The 26,611-nt window shown below is 37.1% G+C and overlaps 1 protein-coding gene across 1 annotated transcript in view; it reads left to right on the forward strand.

Moving 5' to 3' along the window:
- The window catches only part of LPCAT1 (lysophosphatidylcholine acyltransferase 1), a 68,365-nt gene that overhangs the window by 14,064 nt on the left and 27,690 nt on the right, over positions 1–26,611 (forward strand). The window contains exons 4-9 of the mRNA XM_056332793.1: positions 4,846–4,958; positions 6,489–6,549; positions 9,069–9,127; positions 14,093–14,127; positions 16,776–16,830; positions 20,333–20,415. Of these exons, the coding sequence (XP_056188768.1) occupies positions 4,846–4,958; positions 6,489–6,549; positions 9,069–9,127; positions 14,093–14,127; positions 16,776–16,830; positions 20,333–20,415 (406 nt within the window). The remainder of the gene's footprint in view (positions 1–4,845; positions 4,959–6,488; positions 6,550–9,068; positions 9,128–14,092; positions 14,128–16,775; positions 16,831–20,332; positions 20,416–26,611) is intronic.

Genomic DNA, 26,611 nt, shown 5'->3' on the forward strand with positions numbered 1-26,611 from the left:
GCATGTTTCTTGCCTTTCCCTTTGGAAATAGGGAGAACTTTCCCATTAACACTGTCACTATACCAGGAATACTTGGTATCTGTTCTGTCAGGTGGTCCATCTGCTAAGCATTTAGTCAAATTGAGAGGTTGTTCTCAGCACATTTAGCTTTAGTGGTTGATTCAGGGCTGGGTCAAAAAAGTATATTTTCTGTGAATGATTGTTGTTCTAATAAGATACTACCACTAACTTTACAAATCTCATGTACAGTAACGTGACTAAAATAATGCTATTTCTGTAAGAACAATATAACGCCAAGTGGAAAAGATCCTATTTTTGATTGACTTCATTTTTGTGCACTGATAACAACTTTGTGTATTTGTTGCATGGGTGCTTGAGTTTTTTTCCATTTGGAAGGCCTTTGTCCCTATACAAAGGAAGCTATTTTATTCTGGAACCGTAATTATTCCGCTCCCCCCTGCGCACCCCCCCAACCTTCAGAAGACTTCTGACCCCTTTGTGGATTTTTTTCTTATTTTCTCTCCAGAAAAGAGCAGTTTTCACATTAGATATTACTTCATTAGAAAAGGTGTGAGTTCAGAACTTTGTGAACATGTTCGAGTAAGGCAACTCTTAAAAGCACTATCTTGGGCTTAATTTTTCAACCTTTTAACCTTCATGTTTTTGTAAGCCCTAAATACAGAATGTACAGGAGGGCAACTACTATTAGAAAAATAATCTGTATTTTTTCCCATAGTAGGAAAAATCAAGGAGTAAATACTGTAAATGGATGTCCCACTGCAAGTCTACCTGTATTATACAACCTACCTCCGTGTTAAATGCAAGTAGAGGCAGTTGTACTGGCTCTATTGGCCGCTATCTCAGTGAATGAGAGGAATGTATGTGATGGGATTTTGTGGTGTTTGCAGGAGAGGCCAAGATAAAGTCTCAGGTTCAGCATTCTCTACTTCTGCAGCAGATCTGTCAGTCTGATGCTGTTTCTACAGTGGTGAAAATGTAACTGCCTACTTAAAAATGTGTGTGTATGGGTAAGTTTTAGAAGAACAGCATTTAGTGGCGCATTGCTGTTCTGTTGCTTTTTGTATTCTCGTGCCTTGTAGACCAGGGGTGATGTTGCCAGTATGCGTTTATCTACTATATGGTTGCAAATGTCAAGCATAACTTAAATGGTGTGTTACAATACTTTCTTCTATTGTATGTTAAATAGTACTTCATGTTTTGATTTGAAGCAGGGTTTCCTCACAGACATTTGCTTGTAAATAGTTTTTTTTTTTCCTGTTACCCTGAGAAGTTCATTGACACCAACTCGTGTGTGTTCAGCTCATCAGAAAGAAACTTGCTTTTGTGCATCAGCTGGTGCTTGAAATGATTGCGTTGAAGTTAGGGTTCTGAAATCAGTTGGAGCTACCACCCTGCAAGTAATTAAAGCAATACTGAATTCTTGCAGGTTCTCTTAAAGGGTGCTTTGTGCTAGAGCAACTTTCCATTGGTTGGATTATCTATAGCATTCTAGCTGCCCTGCAAGGCAGAAGTTTTCATGAACTATGTTTAAATTGCAGGCACCTGCCTAAGAAGGTGGAGTACAGCATGTCACCTGTCTTCAGGACTACTTGTAATGAGCTGAAATGGGGGGTGAGAGTGACTACTTCAAGTAGGACCAACACTGCTAGAGAAAAAGCTGGAATAATGACACTGGCAAGGTCAATTCTGTGACTTGAGGGACTGTTTGCCATCACCCACTAGAATTTATAATTTAAGGGTGGTTTTAATGGAGTGAGAGGAGATGGGCAAGCACATCTTTCAGCATCTCTGAATACTTGAATTGTGGTCTTCACTATCTGGTTACAGTTGGTCTTGGACAATTAAATAGATGAGCAAAATATTTAAGACTGTTCTGTTTATTAAGTATGTTGCACAGTTCTGTTGTTTAGTTGCTCAGTATGCTAGCTGTTCGAAGCATTTTCATGTATGCTGCTTTTTGCTCCTGCCCTGACTTTGCACTAGTCCTGCCTATTTCTTGCCTCATATGTGACTTTACAGTACTGTCTCCAGGCTTCCTGATGTTTCAGCTTGACTTCTAACAGCAGTCTCACCTTGTCTGCATATATGGTATGTTTCTCAGCTTCTCTTTACAGACTGTTGGCTCTGCTACTGACTATTTCTTGCACAGATTGACAAGCATCTGAAAATTCAAAGCCTGTACCAAGTTAATGTACTGAACATGATAATAGGTGGTGAGAGTAGAGGTCTGTGTAGCCTTGTGCTCTGTTTTCAAAAGGGGTTATGGAAAGTGTATATGAAGAAAGGCAAGTATAGAACTAGCCTTCCCTTGGTACGTACTTTCAGTTTCTTACTGATGACTGAGAGTTTCAATTTCACTGAAATTGTTGGACTTAGCCACTAAAAGCTTGATAATTGGTGTCTTACAGGATCTTAAGTTGCGTGTTAAAACTGTAATTGTGTTTAGTCTGATCCCTAAGGAAGTAAGACTTGTGATCACCCTGTCTACTAAGCTAAGCTTTGATGTGATGGGTTGAAATATTGATAGCATCACATGTATTTGAGAGAAAGATGATGGTTTAAAAAACACAAAAGTTCTGCAAGCTGCATGAAAACAATGTTTAAACCATAAGAAAAGAAATGAACTTACCTCACAGACTATTTATCATATAATTCAACAGGCAAGACAGATCCATAGGAAACCAAACTTTCAGTTGCCTCTGTTCTTTCAGCATACCATAATAGTTTTTTCTTTGCACATGGGTGTGTTGCTGTTTGTGGTGGTGTCCATTTGTAGGATAATTTGCAGTGTGTTATTTTGGAGTATTGTAGCATTGCAGTAGCTTGCTTTCAGGAAGGTTGTTAACAGTAAAGCTCCCACATTAATGCTGCTTGTCTGTCCAGTTTTCAGATAATATATTAGTGGTTAGAGACTCAAAATTGGCAAGTTGTCCATAGTCTGATGTTTCTGTCATACTGCTCTAAATAAAATCTCTCTGCTTGCTTAATTTCATGTGTTATAAAGAAGGCCCTGCTTGCGACATACCCTCAGATAAGAGCCTTGGAGCTCTTGTTTGTTCCTTGACCTGAATTAATGTGAATTCCATCATTTGGGCCGGGCCTAATGTAAGAGAAACTTCAGAGTGAAGGCTGAGGATGTTTGAGTCTTTTTTTTTTTTTTTTTTTTTTTGTACTTGATAATGTTTCTGCTATGGAATAGTAATTTGCAGCAGTAGGGGAAACTTGGAACTAGCATCATTAAGAAACAAAATGAACAGAGTTACAAAACCAGGTATGGTTTCCTTTGCCTTTTTTCTTACTGCTTGTTCTGTGTTTTGGAGAGTTTTTTTCTATTTTTTTTATGTATGGTTGTTTTGTGGTTTAGTGTGGGGTTTTTACCTTCCTGCAGCAGTAACCCCAGCTGGCCCATGATGATCTTTGCTCCCCTAGCAGGCATTGTTCTATGGATATTGTCTAAGAGAAGGCATGTAGGATAAAGTACAAGAGTATGGTACATTTTCTCTGTTATACTATCTCCTAAGCTTTGGCAACCTATGGGATAAAACCTTTTGGAGGCTGGCTGAATCTTTGATAACTTGCTGTAAGATGTGATGGATTAGTTTCATGGAACCACAGAATAATTTTGGTGAGTTGCTGGCTGAAGTGCCAGTGGGGTAACACCAGAACCAGCCGTTTTTGCTGAGTACAGGACTGTAATTCCTTACACTGTTTTTGTCTTCATGCTTTAAGCACTGGCCAATCCATTAGTGCGGAAAGTCTCTCCTTGACGAAAGAAGATTATACGACTAGTGTCAGTGACTCATTTTGTGGTGTTTGGAAATACAAATACTGTATTTTATGTTTGTATTTTAGGCAAATAGAATAGCTAATGACTTAGTGACTTGAACCTTCAAATAACATTACAAGATACAAAAATGATAAAAAGTTATTTGAAGACAACCTGCTTAAATAAAAGCATGATACAGTATATTTGAAGATGCTTTTCTTGTATTTTTGACAATGCAAAAGAGTTTTATGTGCTACACTACTATTTTGTAAGTTGGCCTGGATGTCCTTGTGACACAGGTGCATGGAGAGGGTGTTTTAGATTGAGTTCTGGTTCTTGCTCATGCTCATTTTTTGTCTGGCTGTGAATAAGAGGCTTCCCACTGAGCCAGGAAGGGTATGCCTGAGATTTGATTCATCTAGTATGAGGAAGAGGCAAACAGGTGACAGCTCAGAAAACAAGCACGCTTTTTCTTTTGATGTTGGTTCCTCAGGAAAGATAATGTGGTCTGTGTATGAAGTATTTTTAATGGCGTACCTTCAGTGAAGCTGAGCAGTTGCAGAAGACAAGAGCTCTAAAGACAGAAGCATTTTGACTCACAGGATGTCTTTTGGAAGTACTTGTATAGGGAGTTTCCTGCTACTTTGCTGGGCTGAGGGTGGCTGTAGATTTTGTGATTTTTGTGGTAGGAAGAAATGGCCTATAATCAGCCACAGCTGCCCAGTTGCAGAAAACTACTTATAAAATGTACAATCATGTTTTAAGTTCTGTGATGTATGTGTATTGGTCTATTAAAAATTGAAGAAGCACAAAGTGCCAGAGTTGTGGAAATAGTCTTCCTCACAGGAATTCAGGAAAATATTTCAATAAAACTGCAGTGTTTTAGCTGAGTATTCAACTTTACAGTGCGATATAGTAAAGTAGTTACATGCTTGTACCCAAATTTTTGTCCAGAGGACTACTGGGGTGGGGGAATATATATATATATATTTTTTTTTTTCCAAACAAAAGGGAAATAAAGGCTGGTTTGCTTGTCTTTTGTTTTTTCTCCTCTTCAGCTCTAATCAAATACATCCGACCAGTATTTGTATCTCGGTCAGACCAGGATTCTCGCAGGAAAACTGTTGAAGAGATAAAGAGGCGTGCTCAGTCTGATGGTAAATGGCCACAGGTACTGTATATTACTACGGTGTGACCAACGGTATTTGGCATTTCCAGGCTTTGGATATGCAGTTTACTTTTTTCTTTGCGGGATGCTTTAGGTGGTTTGTGGATAGAAGATACCTCTTTCTAGAAGATGTAATATCTACAAAATACTAGCTTTTCATTGCAGCGTGTTTCAAGGGGAGACTGGGAAAGCACATGGGAAAACAGCTATATTAAGTGACACTAAATGGACGGACCACAGCAGGTTTAGAAAGCTCTCTAAGAAGAAAATAATCAAGTGCTCAGTAGGATACCTGAGGGCTTGTTGTGTTCTTGCCCTTCTCGAGATTTTGGTGTACTGTCATTGTTGGAGATGCAATACTGGCCAAGACAGCCAAAGCAACTGAGATGTTCCAGTAACCAGAGTACACCTGTATTGGACCACATGATGAAAACATGCCTAAAATAAAGCAGCTTGGGGGGCTTTCCTGCACCTGAAATGTCACTATTTCTAATGTGCATTGGAAGAAAGTAATGGGGAGGAAAAGGTGACTACCTAAGGTCTCAGTTTTCTAGAAGCATGTGATTATTTTGCAAATATGAACCATTCTTCTTTTGGATTTTTGAGATTAAGATATAGTAGGTCTTTCATGGCATTGTTACTACTACGGTGCTTATGTCTGCGTACTGGACTACAGAAACATTATAAACATTTACATACAATGTGACATAGCTTTCATATCATGACTTTAATTGATAGATTTCAAAGCACTTTAAAAAGTAAATATTCTTACAGATGAAGAAACTGAGTTGGCAGAGCTGAAATTGTTTCCAGAATATCTATCAAGCTAGTTAGTAACACGTCTAACAACTAGTTAGACAATGAAACTGGTAATGTTGATTCTAGTCTGTTGCTTTGTCCCTTTATGATATGTATTTATTTCTTTTAAATGTCTTGTTCTATAATTCAACAAAATTTCAGCAGTTTTTGGCTTTCTGCTGTCCAAAACTTTTTTTTTTTTACAATCTAACCTCTTCTGTTAGATTGAATTTGGTTCAACTTCAGCATTTTTTGCCTTGGTAGAATTCTGTTTAGATATTTTCAGCCTCTATCATTCTGACATCTGTGCACATGCAAAGTAATCAATGCAAAAAGAAAATAAGTCTTTCTTTTCTTAGCCTGTAAGGAGGTCACTTGGGAGCAGGAATTTTGTTTTGGTGCAAACCAGAATATGGTATTTTTACCAGCACCAAAGCCTTTTGTGAAAATTCTCCTGTACTCACAAGTGTTTCTTGTCACTATTAGTGTTCCAACCAAATAGGATTACTATCTGAGATCAAACAAGAGGCAAATTTGCAGATAAAGAAAAATATTTTTACTATTAAGACAGAACTTTACTTCTTTATTGAGCATTATTTTTGTATTCTAACTGAACTGTTTTTCCCTGAACATTTTTTTACTGTAATCAACTAATGTTAACTTTGAAAAGATGTGTTCATAAATAAATCCACATTGAAATAGTTCTTAATTCAACTTTTTTCTTTTTACTTCAAGATAATGATATTCCCAGAAGGCACTTGCACAAACCGATCCTGTCTAATTACATTCAAGCCTGGTAGGTATGATGCTCATTTCTGTTCTCTACAGAATGTTCTTGTATCTTTGTTTTCTGAAGTAGCACTTGCATTGTAATTTGCTTCCTGTTGCAGAAGTTAAAAATCTTGCACTACAGTGGAATTGGAATAGAAATTTTCTGATGCTACAAAACGATTGTAGTTCCACTGTTGAGCAAAACATTTTAGATAATTTAGATATTTTTTTTCTTGGCATATGAGCTGGAGGACTAACGTTTCTTACAGTGGTTTTGGCTGTGATTGTCTTTTATCTTTTTCTTTTCTTTTTTTTTCTTGGCCCCTCCATTTCCTGTGTTGGGTCTGTCACACATCGTTTAGATAAATTATAAAGCTTAAAGTACAGGCTGCTGCAGCATTTGTTGCTGTGTTGTATGTGGTTGATTTCCCTCCAGCTCTACTGTTGAGTTGCATTCTGGTGAAGGTGGCACAAGAATCTTGCCAGTATAGCACTGTTACGGAGGCTGCCATTTCTCCACAATTTTCTTTTTATTTAACATCCCCATTCTAAACTCTTTTCAGTCAGCATAACACTTTAAGATTAGAGGTATAGTAGATGGTAGAGGGTATAACACTGAACATTGTTGCAGTTGTGAACTGCAGTTACAGTAGGGAGAAATGCCAACGCTGCAGTGGACCTTCAATGTTTAATGTAAGCTTGTCTTTATGATATATTAGAGAGATGGTGAATGAGGCTGCAGCGAGTGAGACAGTTGTGTGTGTGTTTGACTCTTCGTAGGTTTCTGCCTAGCTCACTGTGTTCTGGTCTTACTGTGTGTCTTATTTTGTGTTACTTACGTGTGGCATTAGAATATCATGCACTAAGTCAGCATTGTGATTCCTTACACTGATTCATTTGGTGGAAGGAATCTCAGTATTGTCTCCTGAACAAACATTCAAAAAAGCTTTTCTTCCTCCCCTCTCAGCTCTTTACCTTTTTAGATTGAGTGAGTGGTGGTTAGAACATCCACTACTTTTTCTCTTTACTTTCCTTCTCCCTCTGCCTGAATCCTGGTCATGCTTTGAAAACCAGTTGGAATCCTTCATTAAAGCCCTGATACCCTTCCTTCCCTCTGTGCCATAGAATTCCAGGCACTATATACTTTCTGCCTCAGATCCCCCCTCTGTCTTCCTCTCCTCTGGTCTAGTACATGCTGCTGTCTGCCTCTTGACTGTCTCAGTTTTCCTACTGGAACTGGCTTCTGTATCCATCCAGCCTCCCAGAAATCCTTTGCGTTATAATTCATCGCTAATATCACTTTAGGTCTCTATTCAAGTAACTGCTTTCAGGATTCCTTTCTCCATTCTACTCATATGGCCTACACTTCTTGCTCTTACTGGAGATTTTTTTTGGGTTGTGTTCATGAAAGCTAGTTATACAGGACAGGCTAGTCTAGTTTTGTTTAAATGGTGGTCTTGTCATCAACCACTCAGATTTTTTTCATCTTCAGATTCTTTCAAAAGTTGCTCAAAAAGGCTGGGTTTTTTTTGGAGACTGAATACAAAATACCACTGGGCTGCCAAGAACCAAATCTCTGCAGGATCCCATCCAGACAACTGTCATTTAGAGATGTTTATACTCCATTAATAATTTTTTTTTTACATCTATGCAAGTATTCTGCAAAGCAAATGTAATGCTAAGGATACAGTATACTTCCATTCTTCAGGCCTTGATTTGAAACCAAATATTAGTCAGAATTTAGTAAATTGCTATAAAAAACCTTAGTTTGAGTGAAGACTGTATTAAGTGTTTTCACAAGAGAAAGATGTTTAATCTTGAGCAAGATAGTTAACATTCTTACCTAATCTTTGTGCTGGAAACCAAGAAAATCATTAACAAATTATGTTTATAGATTTTGTGCTACTTACCAGAAATATTAATTTTCAAATTAAGTGAAGTGATACTTCTGTACAATAGTTCTAGTTCAATACTTTCTAACTGTTAGATTTTCCATAGCTAGAGAATAAACAAATAAGCCATTTTGAGGGGAATTAAGGTGAGAAAAAAGGTTAAATTAATTCTGTTACTTCAGAGATGATAAATTTCCTATAAATTGATGTTGCCCAGCTAAAAATAGAAAGCTGCTTTTGCATAAGAAAGCTTAGGTGTTCTTCACCAAAAAATACTGTTGACCACAGGGAATATATGATTTAACTATCTTGCACATATGTGTTTTTTAATCACTTATCAAGCTGAATTTGGTACTGGGCTTTGACTTGCATACATGACAATTTATGTAGGTGGTAGAGGATAATTTAGAGAATGCAAGCAAGCATTCTTCATTATTTGTCTTCTGAAAAGGTGTGTATACATTGTCATTCTTCAGTGCTTACTTTTTAGACTTTGACTTCTGCGGCTCCTTTTGGGTCTTACTTTTTCACTGTTAACTAATTTGTATGCATATCAGCCCAGCAATTGTATCACTTTTTTTCTTTACTGCAATAAATTTCTGCTGTGCCAAAATGCACTATAAAATATTGATGTGTCATATGTGCCTCCTAGGAGCGTTTATTCCTGGAGTTCCTGTACAGCCAGTGGTTTTACGTTATCCAAACAAACTGGTAAGTTCAGCTTGCAGTAAATATGGGGCATTTTCCTTTAAATACATTGGCACTTCTGTAAACTTTTAGATAATTAGATTTAGAAATTTGGAAAACATTAATAAATGCTTATTGGCTAAGTATATATTCCTTAAGCTTCTAGAAATATAGATAACCTTAACAGACAGTTTAAATGTTTCTGCTTTAATTGGATTGCTCCTTTAAAACAGTGCTCTGAAAGTTATTCAGGTTGTTACAAGAAGTGCTATACAAATGACAAGACAAATTCCATCAATTTCTGTCTAGGAGGCATGTGTTCCCACCAGCTCCCTTACCGCAGTGTGTGCTGGAGAGGGTTTTTTTAATATTGTTTATTGCTGTAGGATGCTTCTGCACCTCCTGCCTGTGGAGGTGTTAGTACAAATTAATGCAACCAGGTAAATGATAATAGAATAATGTGTTGGGGACCTCGGCACATCTATAAGGTGTCTCATTGTCAATGTTTTACATCCTCTGTGCACTTGGCTAAGGACTGCTAGACACTAGCTGATTTGGAGTAGTCCTTCAGTATAAATCAGATTCATGCAAATTATGTGTAAATTATAGGGCTTATTTGCAACACCTAAATTAAAAAATTGTTACAAATGCTTGTACAGGTATGGGCAAACAAATGAAGACAAAGGTCACTTGATCTACTTCCAGATCAAGCCTACAGGAAAGCATAGAAGGATGTTTTTTTATATTATTTGTCCTACCTGATACAGATACTTTCCTGTGCTACTGCAGCCAGAATCCTGTCTGTCTACATTCCTTGGTTAATTAGAAGATGCTTCCTAGTGAACTTTATTAGCTTTTATTCTTGAGGTTTCTTTTTGAGCACTGTGAGGGTATTTTCAAGTCCAGACTGTCCCCTTCTAAAATAGAAGTTATTTAGGAGAGAGTGGGAGGAGTGTCAGAAATAAAATAAGGACTGCCTTGTCTCTTTGCTGATGCGTGTCCCATCAGAAGATCTCATGTCATAGATCTCATGTCATCTCTCTTTGACTAGCCCACTAACAACCCTTTGATCTAAGGATTTAATTTCCTCTTGGTACCAGAGTGCTTACGTTTTTAAAGTGTTTCCATCCAGTTTCTTTCTGCCAGTTTACAGGTTGATATAAAAAATAAGTGTAACTATTAAAAAAAATAATAAAAGAACCTAAGCAGAGTTAAAATATGTAGACCACCATTTGCTGTCAACTGAGACAAGGTGTGACGGCAGCCAACTAGTTTGCAGTAAAACCAAAAAAATCATCATTATGGATGCTGTGACAAGTATAGCAGCCTGTTATGCTTGCTTGGTATTAAGTGCATTGTAGCAGGTTATGTGGGACTTTTCATTACATAAATGTTTTATTTTCAGGAAGAAACAGTATTTTCTGAAAATGTTTTTAAACTTCTGTTGCACTGACAGTTTTGATTGCAAATATGCACATGCCTCTTATGTCCTGCTTAATATACATTGTTACTTTTGGTTAATATTACACTTATTTAATATAAACCTATCAAACATTAATTTGCAGGTATCTTCACAAATCCTTTTTTGTACTGAAATGTCCTTATTGCCTGTAGTACATAATATGCAATGTTTGTAAACTAATATTACATGTTTCTAACACTGTATTAACAGAAATTGTGAGCTTTTTACATTGAAGTAAATCAATGTACATTTTAATGAAAAAATTTCATAATTGTTTTTATATTACTGCAAAATGTTGTATAAGAAACCGTAAATACTTCTATAGGTATCTGAGTTGGCCTGAATCTGTGTATTTACTTTTCCCTACTACTATTAATTGCTGTAAAACATACAGTTTTCAGTGCTGTACTGAGTCATTTAACCTCCTAAGGTCTACTTCCACTAAGCATTAATGAGAGAGGGGTAATTGCTATTACTATTTGATTTTTAGATTAGCTTGGGGGCTGCAGAAGAGTTGCAGCAAAGTGAGAATGAGGAGAGGAAGGAGGAATATGATGTGGTACGTGAAGGTGAGATTTCTTTTGTTTAGGATGCAGTTAAGTAGCAAGTAAGAGTAAAACGGAGTAGAGAAAGACCATTGTTTTTCATACGTGAAGACAGCATTTCTAGACAGTTTGAATTGTCTCTTGCTTCCTGTTGGCTTGTTTGACTGCTGCATATTTTGATTTTAGGTTTAGAAAGGAATTTCTTAAGATCTTTGCTTAGCTAGTGAATTCCAGATACGCATTGTGCACTGTCATCCCGCTGCTTTTAGTTTGAGCTGCCTGCTCTGATCTACCTTTAGAGCTGTGAGTTACACAGTACAGATGAGAACAGTCTTGGACTTGAGTGCAGATGACTGTTTCGGGAGGCTTTTTGAGATCAGAGCCTGGGGTGAATGTAGTAGGTGTGTAGTTGGATGTTTATTTCCTTGTATTCTGTTCAAGAACTAGGTGAAGTAGTGCTGTTCTGCAGTGGACTGAACCATGTAGCAAAAGTGATGTAAATTCAGTTATTTTCTAGCAAATAAATCTAGTCCTGCTTGCCATGAAGAACTGTTTCTATTCAGGGTTGCCCCTTGACTGTTCTTCGGGCTTCTGATTGTTTGCAATAGATGCCTCCTCTGGACCGGTATGAGTTTTTCTTTACGAGTAGTATGTTAGTATGCTGCTTCTCTTGATGCATAAGCAGAAAGAAATTGTAGGGCTTAAAATGTTGCTTAGACCTGAAATTCAAAATTTGATTCTGTTTATCTAGTTTGGTAGTGTTTTGTCTATTGGATGCTTGACAGATACTACCAATATTCTAATTAAAATAAATGTTCTAATGTCTCCATCCATAGGTTCTATAACAATCCTTTATGCAATTAATTTTTACGCTGGATTTCTTCATGGGTACACCTTTTCCTTAATTTGAATTTTCTGTTAGTGCTGTTAATGAGGAAGATGTACTTCCACACAATTAAAATTACTCATAATCTAGATACAAAAATTTTGAAGTGTACTGAGAATGCTATCAAAGTGAATGCTGTTCATAAGCATAAGCTGTAATAAATATAAAAGATACCTAAACTAGGTAGGGAAAATACCACTTCCCATCTTCTGCTTGTGATTTTTATCGTAACAATATTGGATACACTGGCAGGAGGCTCTGCCTCCTGTTTTCTACTGCGTAGCATTTAGTCATCATCTGTGCTGTATCCTGATGTTCTTGATGGGAAAAAAGCACGCATGTCTGCTGTGACATTCATATTGGGAATTTCTGGCAGGATTGTTGATAAATACATAACTTAAGTTTGTCATGCCAGCTAGCCAGTACAAGGGCTGGATTCTGAAAACACTTATTCACTGTTCAGTGATCCATTGCCTAGGCAAGGTACCTTTATGGAACTCACTTTTGTCTTTGTCTCCTTCTGCACTGTTGCAATTTAAGAGAGCTGAGTTGGATATGTGTAGTGTTGTCATTCTATATAGCAGATCTAGTCTCTGATTAGAGAAATTACCAGCTATCTACATTGTAATGGTCAGGGTTTGTAAATGAAAGTTCCTTGTGGAAAAACCAGACTGACTTGCAGTATTATCAGAGACATCAAAATTGCCAGAAACAGTTTAATTGCAAAACTATAGACATTAAAGTACTACATGGCAAAGTCCATTTTCATGCATGTATGTTGATTGCTAGAGGTAAAATTTGTCTTTTATCATATTTTGTTTGTTTTAAAATAATTGTTGAAATTAAAGATTTAAATTTTTAGTAGTCCATCATGATATATTGATTGACCTTACTCCAAGCTGTTGGTCTGTCACATTAGTCACACTTTTCTCCTTCTATGGATGTGGTACTGTCTTTCATTTTTACTTTTGACAGCCTTTTGCTTTAAATGGTGATTAAAACAAGAGTTTGACTTGATTTTTCAAGGTCATGGCACATGAAATCACCTAAACTCTCTAAAGTGGTTTTGGATGGTAGCATAGAGCTGAACGGGAACATTTTAAGTAGGTTGATAGAAATACCTTTCTGATCTGGTCTTTTAGAAACCTGGATTTACTGAATCCTTTTGTCTTTCCATTAATGACTTGTACAATTTCTTTCCCAGTTGGCAAGAACAGTAGCTTGGAACTAATTTTCAGTTTTTTTGATTCTTACTTCTATGCTTAAATCTTGTCTCCAAATATTGCAGTTTTTTCCTGTGCTGTTTCTTAGTCTTACAGTTAAGAATGTGATGACCTTTACTGTCATATTCCTTCCTGCCACCTGTTACATAGTCCTTTCCAGGTCTCTGTTCCCTTTTTGCTATTTGCATCTTGTTTGCTTCTTTCACTGCTATTTTTCCTCTGCACACTGTTAATCTCTGGCTTCTGAAAGTGCTGCTGGTCTTGCCTGAGAATAAATTGGTGGGTTTAGGTGTCTTATAACGTACCTTTTGATTCTTGAATCAGACAGATGAATGTATGCTGTCTGTGAGTAAAGGCAACTGGAAAAATACTGTTTGAGGATAAGGTCTGTCTTGTCCTATTGCTTTATGTCAGCTGAGCAGGCTTCCATTCAGTCATCTCCGCAGGTCCCACACATTTCAGAAGTGTTGCAGAGTGTTCATATCTGTTGCTGGAAGGTCCAAGTGAAGTGTATGGAAGCTTGAGGGATGACACCCTGTTGAGCAGGATGGGTTAGGAAAATACACATGGACTATGTGTTTCAAGGAACATCATGTTACAGTCAATAACTTTCTTTTCCAAGGCTAACAGCGTTTGAAGAATCCTTGGATGTGTAAAGGTTTTATGAATATATTCTGTGTTTAAGAGCTGGGTTACTGGGTATTTCCTAGCTACATAAAAGTAGTCTTGATTCCTACTGGTGGTAAGAACCTTTGCAAAGAGGCCACTGAAGTTTCCATGAAAACCTTTAGTCATACGTCATCGGTTACACTATCTATAATGTAATGAAATTTTCAAGTATAATAATTACAACTGTCATGCTTCTCTTCTTAGGACACAATCACATGGACATGGCAAGGACCAGGAGCGTGAGTGGTTTACTTTTTATTGCTTACATCATGATTGCTTTCCATCATTAGTTTTTATTTACATGTCTAACAGGCATATATAGTAGTAATTGCTGGTTATTGGATTATTCCTTGGGATTAATTTGTGTCTTTTATCTACTATTCCCTAATTATGATGATAATCACTTAGAGGAATCCAGGTATAAACAGTGTGTTTCTGCTGCTGTGATTTTGGTGGTTTGCAGGATAGATTTTCGGGTTTCATTTCAAATATTTTTATTTTTTTTTTTTTTTAGCCAAGTACCTGAAGTAAAAAATCTTGCTTATGATCTGTATATTTTATTGCCTGCAAATAGATTTGGTGTGTTTCTGTATAAAATCTGTATGGCTCTTGTTTGAAATTTGACTAGTCTCACAGAAAAAGTCAACCCACTTGGGGAATTTGGAGATACTGTTTGAATGTGACTTCAATTTTTTTGTATTCTGTTTTTTAAACAAAATGCTATTCTAGAGGTTCCCTAGTGAACTCACGTAATGTAAAATAGTAAATGAAGCAGTTACTGCTTGTTAAAAAGAGTATTTTTTTAGTATTATTTACATGTTGGGGTTGGAGTAGAAGTTGTAAATGTTTAGATGAAGATCAAAACAAGGAGTTTTCAACCCTAAATTAAGGGGAGTTGTACTTCATAGTTAATAGCTTGCTGTTAGCCTCCTCCTTGGGAAATGTTGTTTTGAATGTCCCACCTGAGGTCCTATATTTTAGTAGTAATGAGGAAACCATTGGGATTAGCCAAGAATCAAATCATTTAGAATTTTTTCAATTTTGAACCTTCAAATGGACTGGGAACCAGGTCTAATTAAGGACATGTCTAGATTTGGAGACTTAAGGAAATCATCAATCGCTTTTTAAAGGGTCAGCTTTCAATGAAATTGTCACATTGGAAGTAGATGAATCCATGATAGTGTCTAAAGTAGGTACTGCAGCATTTACTGTGTGTGGGGATTTGTTCTCTCCTTGTGAGTTTCTGCCTCTTCTCTTGCATTTCAACTGCTGTTCATCTTAGCAAGTTAACTCAGCCAGAGGGGAGAAAGGTGAGTAGCTTGCTTCCAGCTTAGTGTCCTACCTGAGGAGTCAAGAACACATAGAAGGAGAAAGAAGAGGGAAGGAACTTGTAGGTGTGTTGCCTCAGACCACTTTAATGTGTACAAAACCCTTATCTGGAAGCGGTGACCTCTGCTAATAAAGTTAAATTAAATTAAAAAAGAATCAGAATCTGAGACAGCATGTAATGTTATGCAAATTCACTGGGTCAGTTTAAATTACAGCTTTACTGTAATTTAATTAGGATTAATTCTCCTGAGTCACCTAAAATGTATTTCTGATGTCTTAGCAAGAAATACTGTTAAGACTGATACAGTCTTGACTTTCTCAGCAAATCTCTCTTCTGTCACAGTGTTAGCTAAAACTTAATCTGGAATGTTGATATATCAGGAGTATTCTGTTTGTTCAGAGCTCTTATAGCCTATAAAACAGATGAAAAACTCATCACATGGAAACTATATGTTTTCTTCCACTTACGGAAAGTAATGTTTTTACTAGTTTGACAGTGTTCAGAGCAGATCAACTAACTTACCTTGAAAACAAATACTGACTAGAGCATACAACTTAAATTTTCTCTGTATCGGACTTGAGTTAGATACAGGTTCTATCAGTTTTTAAAATTTATACTTATTTAAGGTTTAATCTTTGAGGATTACAGAACGTTGGCAAAGAGAAAAGTTTACTTATAACTTACTGGGGTTTTTTAATGCTCTTGGACAAGGACCTAGAAACCAGACTTTTCATGTTTCCTGTCAGTGATGTAAACTTCAAATCCCAAGTTCCACGGTTGTTCTTGCTTCTTTTCTTTGCTTTAATGTGTTGGAAGTTCAGTAGGAAAGAAAGGAAAAGAATGTGTTGCAGCCCTGAATTGAGTGCATAGCAAAATGAGTGGGGTGTTAATTCTAGGAATGGCCCTTTATCTAGGGAGGATTTTGGCCAGCCCTCCCCTCACAGTGATTGACTGCTGTAATTACCTAGATACTGCATAAAATGCGGCTATTAATGCTGCTCCCTAATTTAGGTTTACTAAATCCTTTCCTGGATTTGAATCGTACTGCTTTCTAAGGTCAAGTTGATTCCAGTTATCTTGTGTCTTAGGCTACTAAATCACATGTACTGCATTTCATTAACAGACTTGTGAAGTATAATGAACTTTGATTCCAAACCAAGGTAATGATAAAATCTTAGTGGTTATATTTAATCTTGCCAACTCTGTTTCAGGAAAATGCTGTATTCAGCACAGACTTACTCTTTCTTTACATACTATGCATACATCATATCTTACTGTATGTATTGGTACCTGCATATCATGTTATCGTTTGTCTTCCTGCTTTTGTGTATCTTTTAAGATGCAACTTCAGCGTAAATTGCTTTTATTAAACCTTGCAGAATGTAATATATAGAAGTACTCTCAAAGACCTTTTATGTTAATTTTTTATCTGGGTGCAATCATGCCTTCAAGTAGGAATGTTACCTGAAGACTTTGGAGCATAATGTACTACTGTTTTGCTACATATAAATTTTTTCCTCCATCTTTTTTCTCTCTTCCCCCCCCCCTCCTTTTTAGGTTAGAAATTCTGTGGCTTACTTTGTGTCAGTTTCACAATTCTGTGGAAATTGAGGTCAGTAAAAAAACCAGTGTATTCTGAGCAGTATCAGCATACATAATATTGTACTTAATTCTGCAGTAAAAGTTTGTATTCAATCTTTGTATGTACGTCTGTAAAAACAGGTTGAAGTGCCACTTATATTTTTCGACAAATGGCTTCTGTGTCTGAAAATGTAACCTAAAAATACAGCTTTCCACTTGGCTTAAGACTTTACTTTCTTATACATTCAAATTTAGTACATAGATTTCTGACTCTTGTTTAAAGGGCCTTTTGTGAACAAATTTCTTGTCTTTTAATGGCCTTATTACTATTTCAGCGAGTATACAAACTGTGTGTGTTAGATTTCAAAGTGTGTGAACAGTGGTGTATATCTTCTAGAGAAAAATCATTGTAGGTGGTTTCTTATAGGCCAGATATGTTAATATCTCTAGCTAATTATTTTATTAAGCTGCACTGTTCAGAATGTGAAATCAGAAAACACAAAGAAAAATCTATGTATATTCTTAACTTTGTTTTGAGAAAAACACTGTATGATCTTAAGGCTGAAGACTATTGTAGTGAAAAGGCAAAAACAGTTAAAACCCTTCCTTTTAAATTGCTGTCTTTATGCATTTTTACAGAGAGTAAATACATTTTTGAGGACAAGTACAGTATTTTAAAGGTGTTAGGAGATTTGACAAATGTTCTACAATTCTTCTGCTTACATTTTTTAATGAAGCAGCTGTTTATCTCTGGAACTGATAGCAGGGTAGACTAATGGGAAGAACTGTTAATACACATGTTAATATTGTAACATATAACTTATGCTAATCACAGTATTTATCATTGTACTCTGTGTGTGTTTATGCTTTAAATTCTTCTCAAAATAATGAATGCACAAAATACCAGCCAGTGAACAGTTGTATCTGTTGCAGAAATAAGTTTGTGTTACCACTTTAGTTGCTTGTTTTCCGCTACTAATAGTATAAATATTAAAAATTTTAAGCCCCTTTGTTTCCAAAACAGTGGCCTGCTTTTGGTAGAACAGCCAGGGAGCCACTGCTTCATGCAGGGGTAAGACAAACTAGCTAATGTGGTAGGACTTTTACTCTATCTCAGGAACATGGTTCTCTGCCCTAGGCAAGTAAAATGGATTCTTTCACACAGAACGGAACACTGCTGAGCATTCTTGATTTTTTTTGAGGCAGCAGCTGCGAGCAGATGCTGAGTTTCTGTTGCTCATACAGGTCTTGCATAAGGACAAGTTAGGATCTTCGGTTGTCTATAAAAAAAAAAAGTTAACTTTTGGAAATACTCCATACTAAAGCAGGAGCTCGCGGAGGATAGAGGAGCAGAGCTGTTTGCAAGGCTGCTCGCAAGTATGAGGCAGAGTACTTGAGAGCTACTTGTTGAATCTGCTTTTGCAAGGAGGTGCAGCAGATTTAGGAATGTAGAGGAAAAATGAGTTGTTCTGTGTTCAAAGTTGTGTTTTTCCCCTGGTCTCCAAAGTTTGTTGGCCTTTATTCCATCAGCACAGGGATACTGGCAAATCCCAACCAGCCTTGACACCTAACTACTGCTGTAGGCCCAGTTAATCAGGGAGATGTACAGCAAAGCAACACAACTTCAGTGTTTTTAATTAAATGATAGCTAGTAAGGTCTAACAGCCAGCAATCAGGATCCAAAGTTTGTTAGTCTGGGCTTATCTGCATATAATGTGTGCTCTGGCATACCATACATGTCATCCAGCATGTATATTGAGAAGCAAGTGTCTATGTAGATTTTATGATAGGTTATGACAAATGTTGGCCTGCCCATTCATCCATCCTGCACTTGGAACTGGCATGCAAGCAATCTTGTGAAGAAGAAAGGGTATACAGTCATCTGCACATGTGGTTTGTTTTGGCTCATGTTGATTTATTTTGCTGGCCTGTCAGCTTCAGTGTTCATACATCCATCACTGTGTGCAGCAGCTGAGAGTTCTTCTAGTTTTGTTAGTGGTGCTGAAATGATTGTGCAGTTTCTGTCCAGTTGGACACAGACATGTAGAACACCTCTGAAACTGCCTTATATTCAAACTTGTCCTGTGTTTGGATGAATGACTTGATAGCAGTTTTCAACTGAAAGAAACAGAATGGGGCTTGGAAGCTGAAGGAACAATCTTTTCTATGTCTGTTAGTTTTACAGTCTTTGTCTTATTGTACATTACATCACATCAGGCTGGCATACCTGCTTGTAAACCTGTAAGACAGGAGTCATATGTTTTCAGAATCAGTGGTGCATGTAGGGAAAACAGTAGCAAAATCCAAAATAAAGATTTGTCCATGACTGCATACTTCTAAGAAACAGTTAGGCAAACATCTCATGACAGGATTTTGAGTACTGCTGATCATACCATTATACGATTCTGAAAATATAGCTAACTTCTTAGTTACTGAGAAGTATTTGCTTAAATGATAAATTTTTGTTTATTCCCCAGTTGTTATTTTCCTTTTTAAAGACCAGTGTGTAATTTCTGGATCATAATTCCTGTTTTGTACTACCCATAGGTAATTACATGATATATAACTAAGCTTTTTACAACTTTGGTTTCTACTGCAGAGATTTTCCACGGAATTATGAATATTTTGTTCACTTAGTGCATAAATTATCTAATTCCATTGCACTAAGGCAATTGTCTGTCTGGTACTGAGCAGGAGTGGGAATCAAGAGTGCTCCCTTCATCTGAGAAGTATGTTACTTAGCAGAAATAGGATATTTTGAGGGTTTTTGTAGGTGAGACTGGCCGTGATCTTGGGGCTTACATCATATTTCAGTGAACACATAGCCAAAAGCTGGAAGGTCTTTTAATATAGGCCATCATATTCTGAAAACTGCCTTTTCTATGGCAGGTCTCCAGCAGTTCTGGTTTAGTTTTCCCCTTCCAACCTCAGCTGTTCTGTTATTCTATGGCCATCTGCATTTATTTAGAATTTTTCTTTCAATTGAGTATTAATAACTAGTGTTCAATTTAAAGGAGAAATTTTTCAAAACATCTGACAACAGAAGGTAAAAACACAACAGTCATATATGATTTCTAAATGTGCAGGGGATATGTATCTCATATAAATACTTGATGCCCCAAGAATTTGAATTCTTGCTATTTAAGCTATAGAAAAATGTTTATGTAGCAGGTGCTTTTCTTGCATATCTAGAAAGAGCTGAATAATAAAAGATGTAAAAGAAAGGTCTGTGCAAGAAAATGCTAATACTTCTAAATGATTTAAAAAATTATTGGTCCCACCTATGAAAGGAAGATAAACCCGTACTTGGGTTCATGAGGTAAGAAATTAGCAGAGTCCCTGTTATATGAATTTCTAGAAGTATGATGCAGCCTTAGGCATTCAAGAGTTATTTTTAATTTTTTTATAGTCCTTTTCTTAATATGATTTTGTAAGTAGCAAAAAAATACAACTATATTTTTCACCGTAGTGCTATAGGAGAGATTGTTTAAAATGTTAAATATTCTCAGTATAATTCAGTTATCTGTCTGCAGTTTCTACCAGTGTATATTCCTTCAGAAGAAGAAAGAAAAAATCCAGTGTTATATGCCAATAACGTCAGACATGTAATGGCAGAGTAAGTATGTTGTAATATGGAATAAAAATAGATGTGTGGTTTTAATTTTAAGATCAAGAAAGTATTGTGAAATCAAGTCAGTGTAGTTACCTGCTTGCAAAAAAGCTTGTAGTCTGCAGTAGTGTATAGAAAACTTTATATAGCAGTTGTCTTCCTCTCTGAGGAGGCCAGAGCGCCGCAAATACAGCAGGAACTGTAGAAGTTGGTGGTTTGAGTGTGTGGGGTTTTTCTAACATGTCTTTGTATAGCAACCCAGTTCCGCTTGCTACTATGGGTATTTAGTCTTCTGGGGAGAAAAGTAAAGTTGAATTTTATGAAGGATAAAGTAACTGAATTTTGTATTAATTGAGATTGCATTTTAAGCTGTGATTTATTTTTTTTAATCATGTCAGGAATGATTTTGTGTATTCATCAACTAACGTGTTAGTCTGTGGTTATTTCAAATAGTAAAGCACAGCAAACCTGTTTCTGTTGGAAACAGAGCACTGATACAATGCAAACTAATTGAAGTTGAATGTTAATATGATGGCACAACACTTGTCTATAGTGTATAATAAAGCCAACGTTGAATACACAGACTTTATTCTCTTTTGTTGTATTTTTTATTAATGTTATTCATTCATTTTTTTGTCATTTCAGTAAATCTTCCATTAATAGGCATGCTTTTCAGTGTTCATATAGGACCCTCAGGTCTATGATCATTAATAACTGTAGAAGGATTTATGAATCTCTCTAATCCTAATTTTGAAATACGTTGTGAAATCTTAATTTCCTTTGTGTAACTTCTTTTCCGTTTCTAAGATACCACTTTCAGCCAAAGGCCAGTTTGTAGACAGAAACTGGTAGTTCTGTGGTTTATAAGCAGAACTCAGCTCTGTGAGTTTCCTTAAGGATGTTGGGCCTATGTAACAATAGATCAATACTCAATCTGTTGTATGAAAGGATGTTTTTCACAAAAGAAAAACCAAAGCTATCGGCATTAAGCAGCCTATCTTAGACTTGCAGTGGCCTCAGACTTTTGTAGTTAACTCAAGACAGTCAGCTGGTGCTATGTAAGTGTTGTCTTCAGACCTTGGGCAGAAGGCTGTGTTATGAAACCTTTGTTCTGAACTCTACTCCAGTCAGATGACATGGATTGTGTGGTATAAGGAGAATTTTTGAAAACCTACAGAAGTTTATAACAACTGGCATGTTTAAAGCCTTCCCTTCTATGTGTGTGTAGGAGGAGAGACATGATTTTCCTTGTCCTTTTGTTACTCCATCCTACCTTTGTAGAAATAGGCATTTGAAGTAACAAGTGAGATACAAGTCTAAAGGGAAGGCTATCAGAATAGAGGATGGCAGGTATGGCTGAGGTGAAGAAGAGGCTGTAGATGCTGTGTGAAAGGAAAATAAATGTGTTTGGATATCAAAGTTCTGAAGTTAAAATGCAGATGGGAATAAACGAGCATGCTGATGGCTGGATACCATGGATTATTGTAGACCAGTTAAAATAACATCAACGTAACCAAAACTTATTTGTTTCAGACCACTTCCAAATGCTTACTTGTAGTGGCAGTTCTCCAGACCCTCTCAGTACATACACTTGGCTTTTGGTACAGAAGATACCAGCTTAGATGCTGTCAGTCAGTTCTGGAGCTGTAGCAGTTATAAACCTGATGCCTGAGGTGCTATTTGGTGCTAGCATTGCACTCTGCACTGCTGAATGAAGGACAGTGTTACTGCTTCATCTAGATTTGTCGCCTTTTCTTGAAGATCAGATTGGTGGCAGTGAACTACTTGGATGTGAAGAGGTGACTTCAGGATCTGTTTAGAAGTCTGCTTTGCCCTTTCCATCATTTTTCTGGGAGAAGAGTCTAATCCTACTGGATATATATACACAGCAGCAGAGGTGGCAGTCCCAGATGATAATGTATTTGTCATCTAGAACCGGTGTCATAGCGAAACCTTGTGTCTTGCCTGTGATTTCAAGGGGTATTGATAGAACTTGCTGAGTGCAACAATGAACACAGTTTCCGCTCCCGAAATGTGTTTGCCTTCATCATAATCTTGTCTTATGAACAGCTTCTGCTAAGTGCTGAACAAAGCACTTTAACAGGATGTCTGATTCTTAATGCTGCTTCTGCTTGTTGACTGCAGAATTTTTGGTTTAGCCTTACATGTTTAGCTTCTCTGTGGGCAGCCACAGATGGGAGTGATGGGGATGTCTATATAGTTCCTGTTGGCTTATATGCAAATTGAATATTTGACAAAGGAGATGCTGTCATTCAGAGGTTTGCTTCAACCCACCGTTTGTATCGTGCATCTTTTCTGCTGCCATATATCATCCATTTGAATATGAACACGCACTGGTTTGCTTTTGCTGGATCATTGTGCTGCTTTTGGCTGAGAGAGTTAATTTGCTTCATAGTAGCTAGTATGGGGCTACGTTTTGGATTTGTACTGAAGATAGTGTTGAGAGTACAGGGATGTTTTGGTTACTGCTGAGCAGCATTTACACAGAGCCAAGGCGTTTTCTGCTTCGCGAACCACCCCACCAGGGACCAGGTGGGGGGTGCACAAGAAGCTGGGAGGGGACATAGCTGCGACAGCTGACCTAAACTGGCTAAAGGGATATTCCATACTATATGACATCATGCTCAGCATATAAAGCTGGGGAAAGAAGGCAGCAGTGGCTTGGTGGGGGGTGGATGTTCAGTGTGGTGGTGTCTTTGTCTTCCCAAGTAACCCTTTTGCGTGATGGAGCCCAGCTTTCCTGGGGATGGCTGAACACCCGCCTGCCAATGGGAAGTGGTGAATTAATTCCTTGTTTTCCTTTGCTTGCATGTGGCACTTGTTTTACCTATTAAACTGTCTGGTTTTTTCAACCCACAAGTTTTCTTACCTTTCTGATTCTCTCCGGCATCCCACTGAGGGGGGAGTGAGCGAGTGGTGATGTGGTGCTTAGTTGCTGGCTGGTGTTAAACCATGACAACCATGTTGGGGACGATCGTCTCACTGATGTGAATGTTGTGATCAAAAGTTACTCTGTCTGGATTACTGTTCTGCAAGCATCCTTTCCTGCTGCTTTTCAGGACCTCCTTTAACAGACTTCTTCTAAACTTGTTTTAATTAATTCAAATGTAATATGAGCTGATCTCTTGATGAGTGGTATTTCAGTATTTGTGCGCTGTCACCAAATTCCACAAGAATCCAGGTGACAGATTTCCATATTTTCTTTTTTAAAGGACACTGTCATGATAGAAAATGAATTTAAGGTGCTCAGCTTTTACAGACCTTTTGGTTGCACTTGTGACTGTTCCCTACATTACAAACTTGTAGTGGTGTCTTCCGTTGCAGTTCTCATCAGGAGGATGAGCACAATCCAAGTCTTGCAAGTTTACAACATCTATAAAAATACAAAATTTCTTTCTAAAAGGGTTTCTTAATCTCACCTATGCAATTACCGGTGTTTTCATGTCTGTAATCTTTAATCTTTTTTCTCATTGAGATAGTTATTCAACAGTATTGGGCCAAAAAGTAGAATCATGTGCCGTCTTGTTACAGCCATTCATCTCAGTTTATTCTGTTTGGGAATTATCTGTGTAATCGAAACTGGAATTACTCATGCAGGATAGGCACTGCTGCTGAATAGTTACTCCATGCTTGTCTTCCTTTGGATCATTTTCTTATTCTGCACAGAAGGTATGTGCAGATTAGGTTTATCTGCTGTTTAAAGTATGCCCCCCTACTTATTCCCTATCAATCTGCTTTGCATTTGATTTTTTCTCATACAACCTATTTTGAGCAAGTCTGTCTTGTTTGTTCTTTCTGGCCTTGTTCTGACTGCTACTCTGTTTAGTCAACATCCATCTCATCCACAGCATGCTATCAGGAAGTATGCTTAGAGTCACTTTCAAATCACTGAAAATGTTGAGTGCTTTTAAATATTGCAACAGTCCATGCAGGTTCTCTTTAAAATAAATAAAATTTGGTGGTATCTTGAGGTCTAATTCACTTCCTATGTTTCTTATTGCTCTGATACACTTCTAAAACCACCATGCTAGTAAGTCATGCCAGGTAGATACGTATTATATTGGCTCACTTCTGTATTAACAATTGGAAATCATCATTTGGGTCCTCATGTGCATGAGCTATTATCACCTTGCATTGGTGGTAGTCAGTGTCAAGCTTTCTGAACTAAGTTATGTTTGTATTTTATATACCTTCAAAGTATTAACTCATGATTAACTAGAACTACGGTAGTGTTGTAAAATGTCAGCATGTAGACCCAGGAGTTCTGAAGTTTCTTGTGTGGCAGTCCCAGAAAGGCAGAGTATCTGTAGAAGTGCCAAAATGTCTGGTTTGTATTTTTTCCAATAACTTTGTTTTTCTTCTCCACTTACACAAACATTTTAAAATGTTTTTATATTTACAGTAGATGCTCAAATCAATTAAAGTGCAGTGTGTTAGACATGGAACTTAAAAACATCTGTCTTCCTTATGTTTTCTCTGTCAAATCCTTGCCAGGATCACTTTCCCCTTATTTGAGTATATCATACTGTTAAAGCAGTAACTCTTACCAGCCTGACATAGGAGGATTTTTGCTTATGAGAAATGAATCCTTTTTGCCTTCACCAGCATGCTAGAAAAATAGATTACAGATAATATTCTGTATTCACTCCACTTTTTGTCATCTTCTATGTAGTCAAAATCAGATACTTTTTTTCTTGCAGGCTTTGACATAGATTATGATTTCTGCCAGTGTATGTGATAGGGTAATGCTAGCTCCCAAAGAATAGCCTTGAGAATGTGGGTTTACAGTAGCATACTGGTCTGTCTCATGACTATTTGTTGTATTTTCAGTGAACAATCAAATTTAACTTTGGAAAAAACGCTGTGCTTTGTGCCTATGCTGTCAGGTTTTGTGTGTGAGTCTGCAGAAGTACTGGTTGGATGCTCAGCGTTCAAGTTTGAAGTTTACTTTTCCTGGTCATTTTTGTACCATCAAAGGCGTGAGGATTAGTGTAAGTGGAATTACTTAAGTGCTGAAGTTGACAAGCACCCATTTGTTTAGGTTTCAGGCCATGTACAAAAATGGCAGTCAGCACTACATGGTACATTCTTTATTTCTGTGAACACAATGAGTGTGGCAATTAGGGGAACATGGTTACTGAACAGGGTTAACTGTATGCAGCTTCTTGCTATGTTTATTTTCTCAAGGAATAAATAATTTTTAAAAATTTAAGTAATGTTTTTGCAAGTCTTGTTTGAACTAGAATTTTGAGTCCTGACAACACAGAGAACCTGCTTCATTTTTCACCCCTTGAAGATTTGTGATGTACAAGCCTACAAGACCAATAATTACAGGACCCATTTTCTTAACACAAGGGATAAATACAACTGTTAGCAGCTGCTTTTTCTGTCTAAAAATTAAACCATCATGAGATTATATATTCTTGATGTGAATGCCAGACTCTTATGACTGAACCTTCATTTGTTTAGAGAGCATCACAAAGTAGGAGTAGTCCAAGGAGAGAAAAGGGGCTACCTACCCTGGCCTACCAGATCTAAATAGGTGAAAGCGCTTCAGTTTGGGAAAGAAAGAAAAAGCAAAAGAAAAGAAAAAGTGGAGAGTTGTTTTGAAGGTCATTATTTTAATGAGTGTTCTGGAAATGCTTGGTAGGGAAAGTCTGTGACTTTCCGTAGCAGAAGAGAAAGCAAGCACTCAGTAGTAGATTAGCTGAAAGTAAATGGAAGTACACTTTAAAACATGTACAGAACTGTGTCATTTGCTACCAGATGCGTAAAATGAGTTCATCAGAGCTGAGATATACTGTAAAAGAATTGGGTCCATCAGTAATTCTAAAACACAACGGCACAAATAGTCTATAATTCAGGATGTTCTTATACAGATGACTGCTAGAAGCTGGGGTTATATGTCCACCATGCTTTGTATGTCTTTCTACCAAATATATGATATTGGAAGTAAAATACCAAATCTGATATCCTTTTAATGTTTTCAGCACCCTATGAAGATTACAGCCAAAGTAAAGGGTTATTTTGAGCAGCCTGTGCAGTATTTTCTAGATTAGTTCGCAGTTCTGCTTATTAACAATGTAAAACATTTTGAAAATGTTTTTGTTGAAGCATAGATTCAGAATGTCACAATATTGCCTGTACTGTTTTCTCTCACTTTGCATAATATTACAGCAGT

The sequence above is a fragment of the Falco biarmicus genome, chromosome 3 (genome assembly GCF_023638135.1).
Source record: "Falco biarmicus isolate bFalBia1 chromosome 3, bFalBia1.pri, whole genome shotgun sequence".
Taxonomy (NCBI): Eukaryota; Metazoa; Chordata; class Aves; order Falconiformes; family Falconidae; genus Falco; species Falco biarmicus.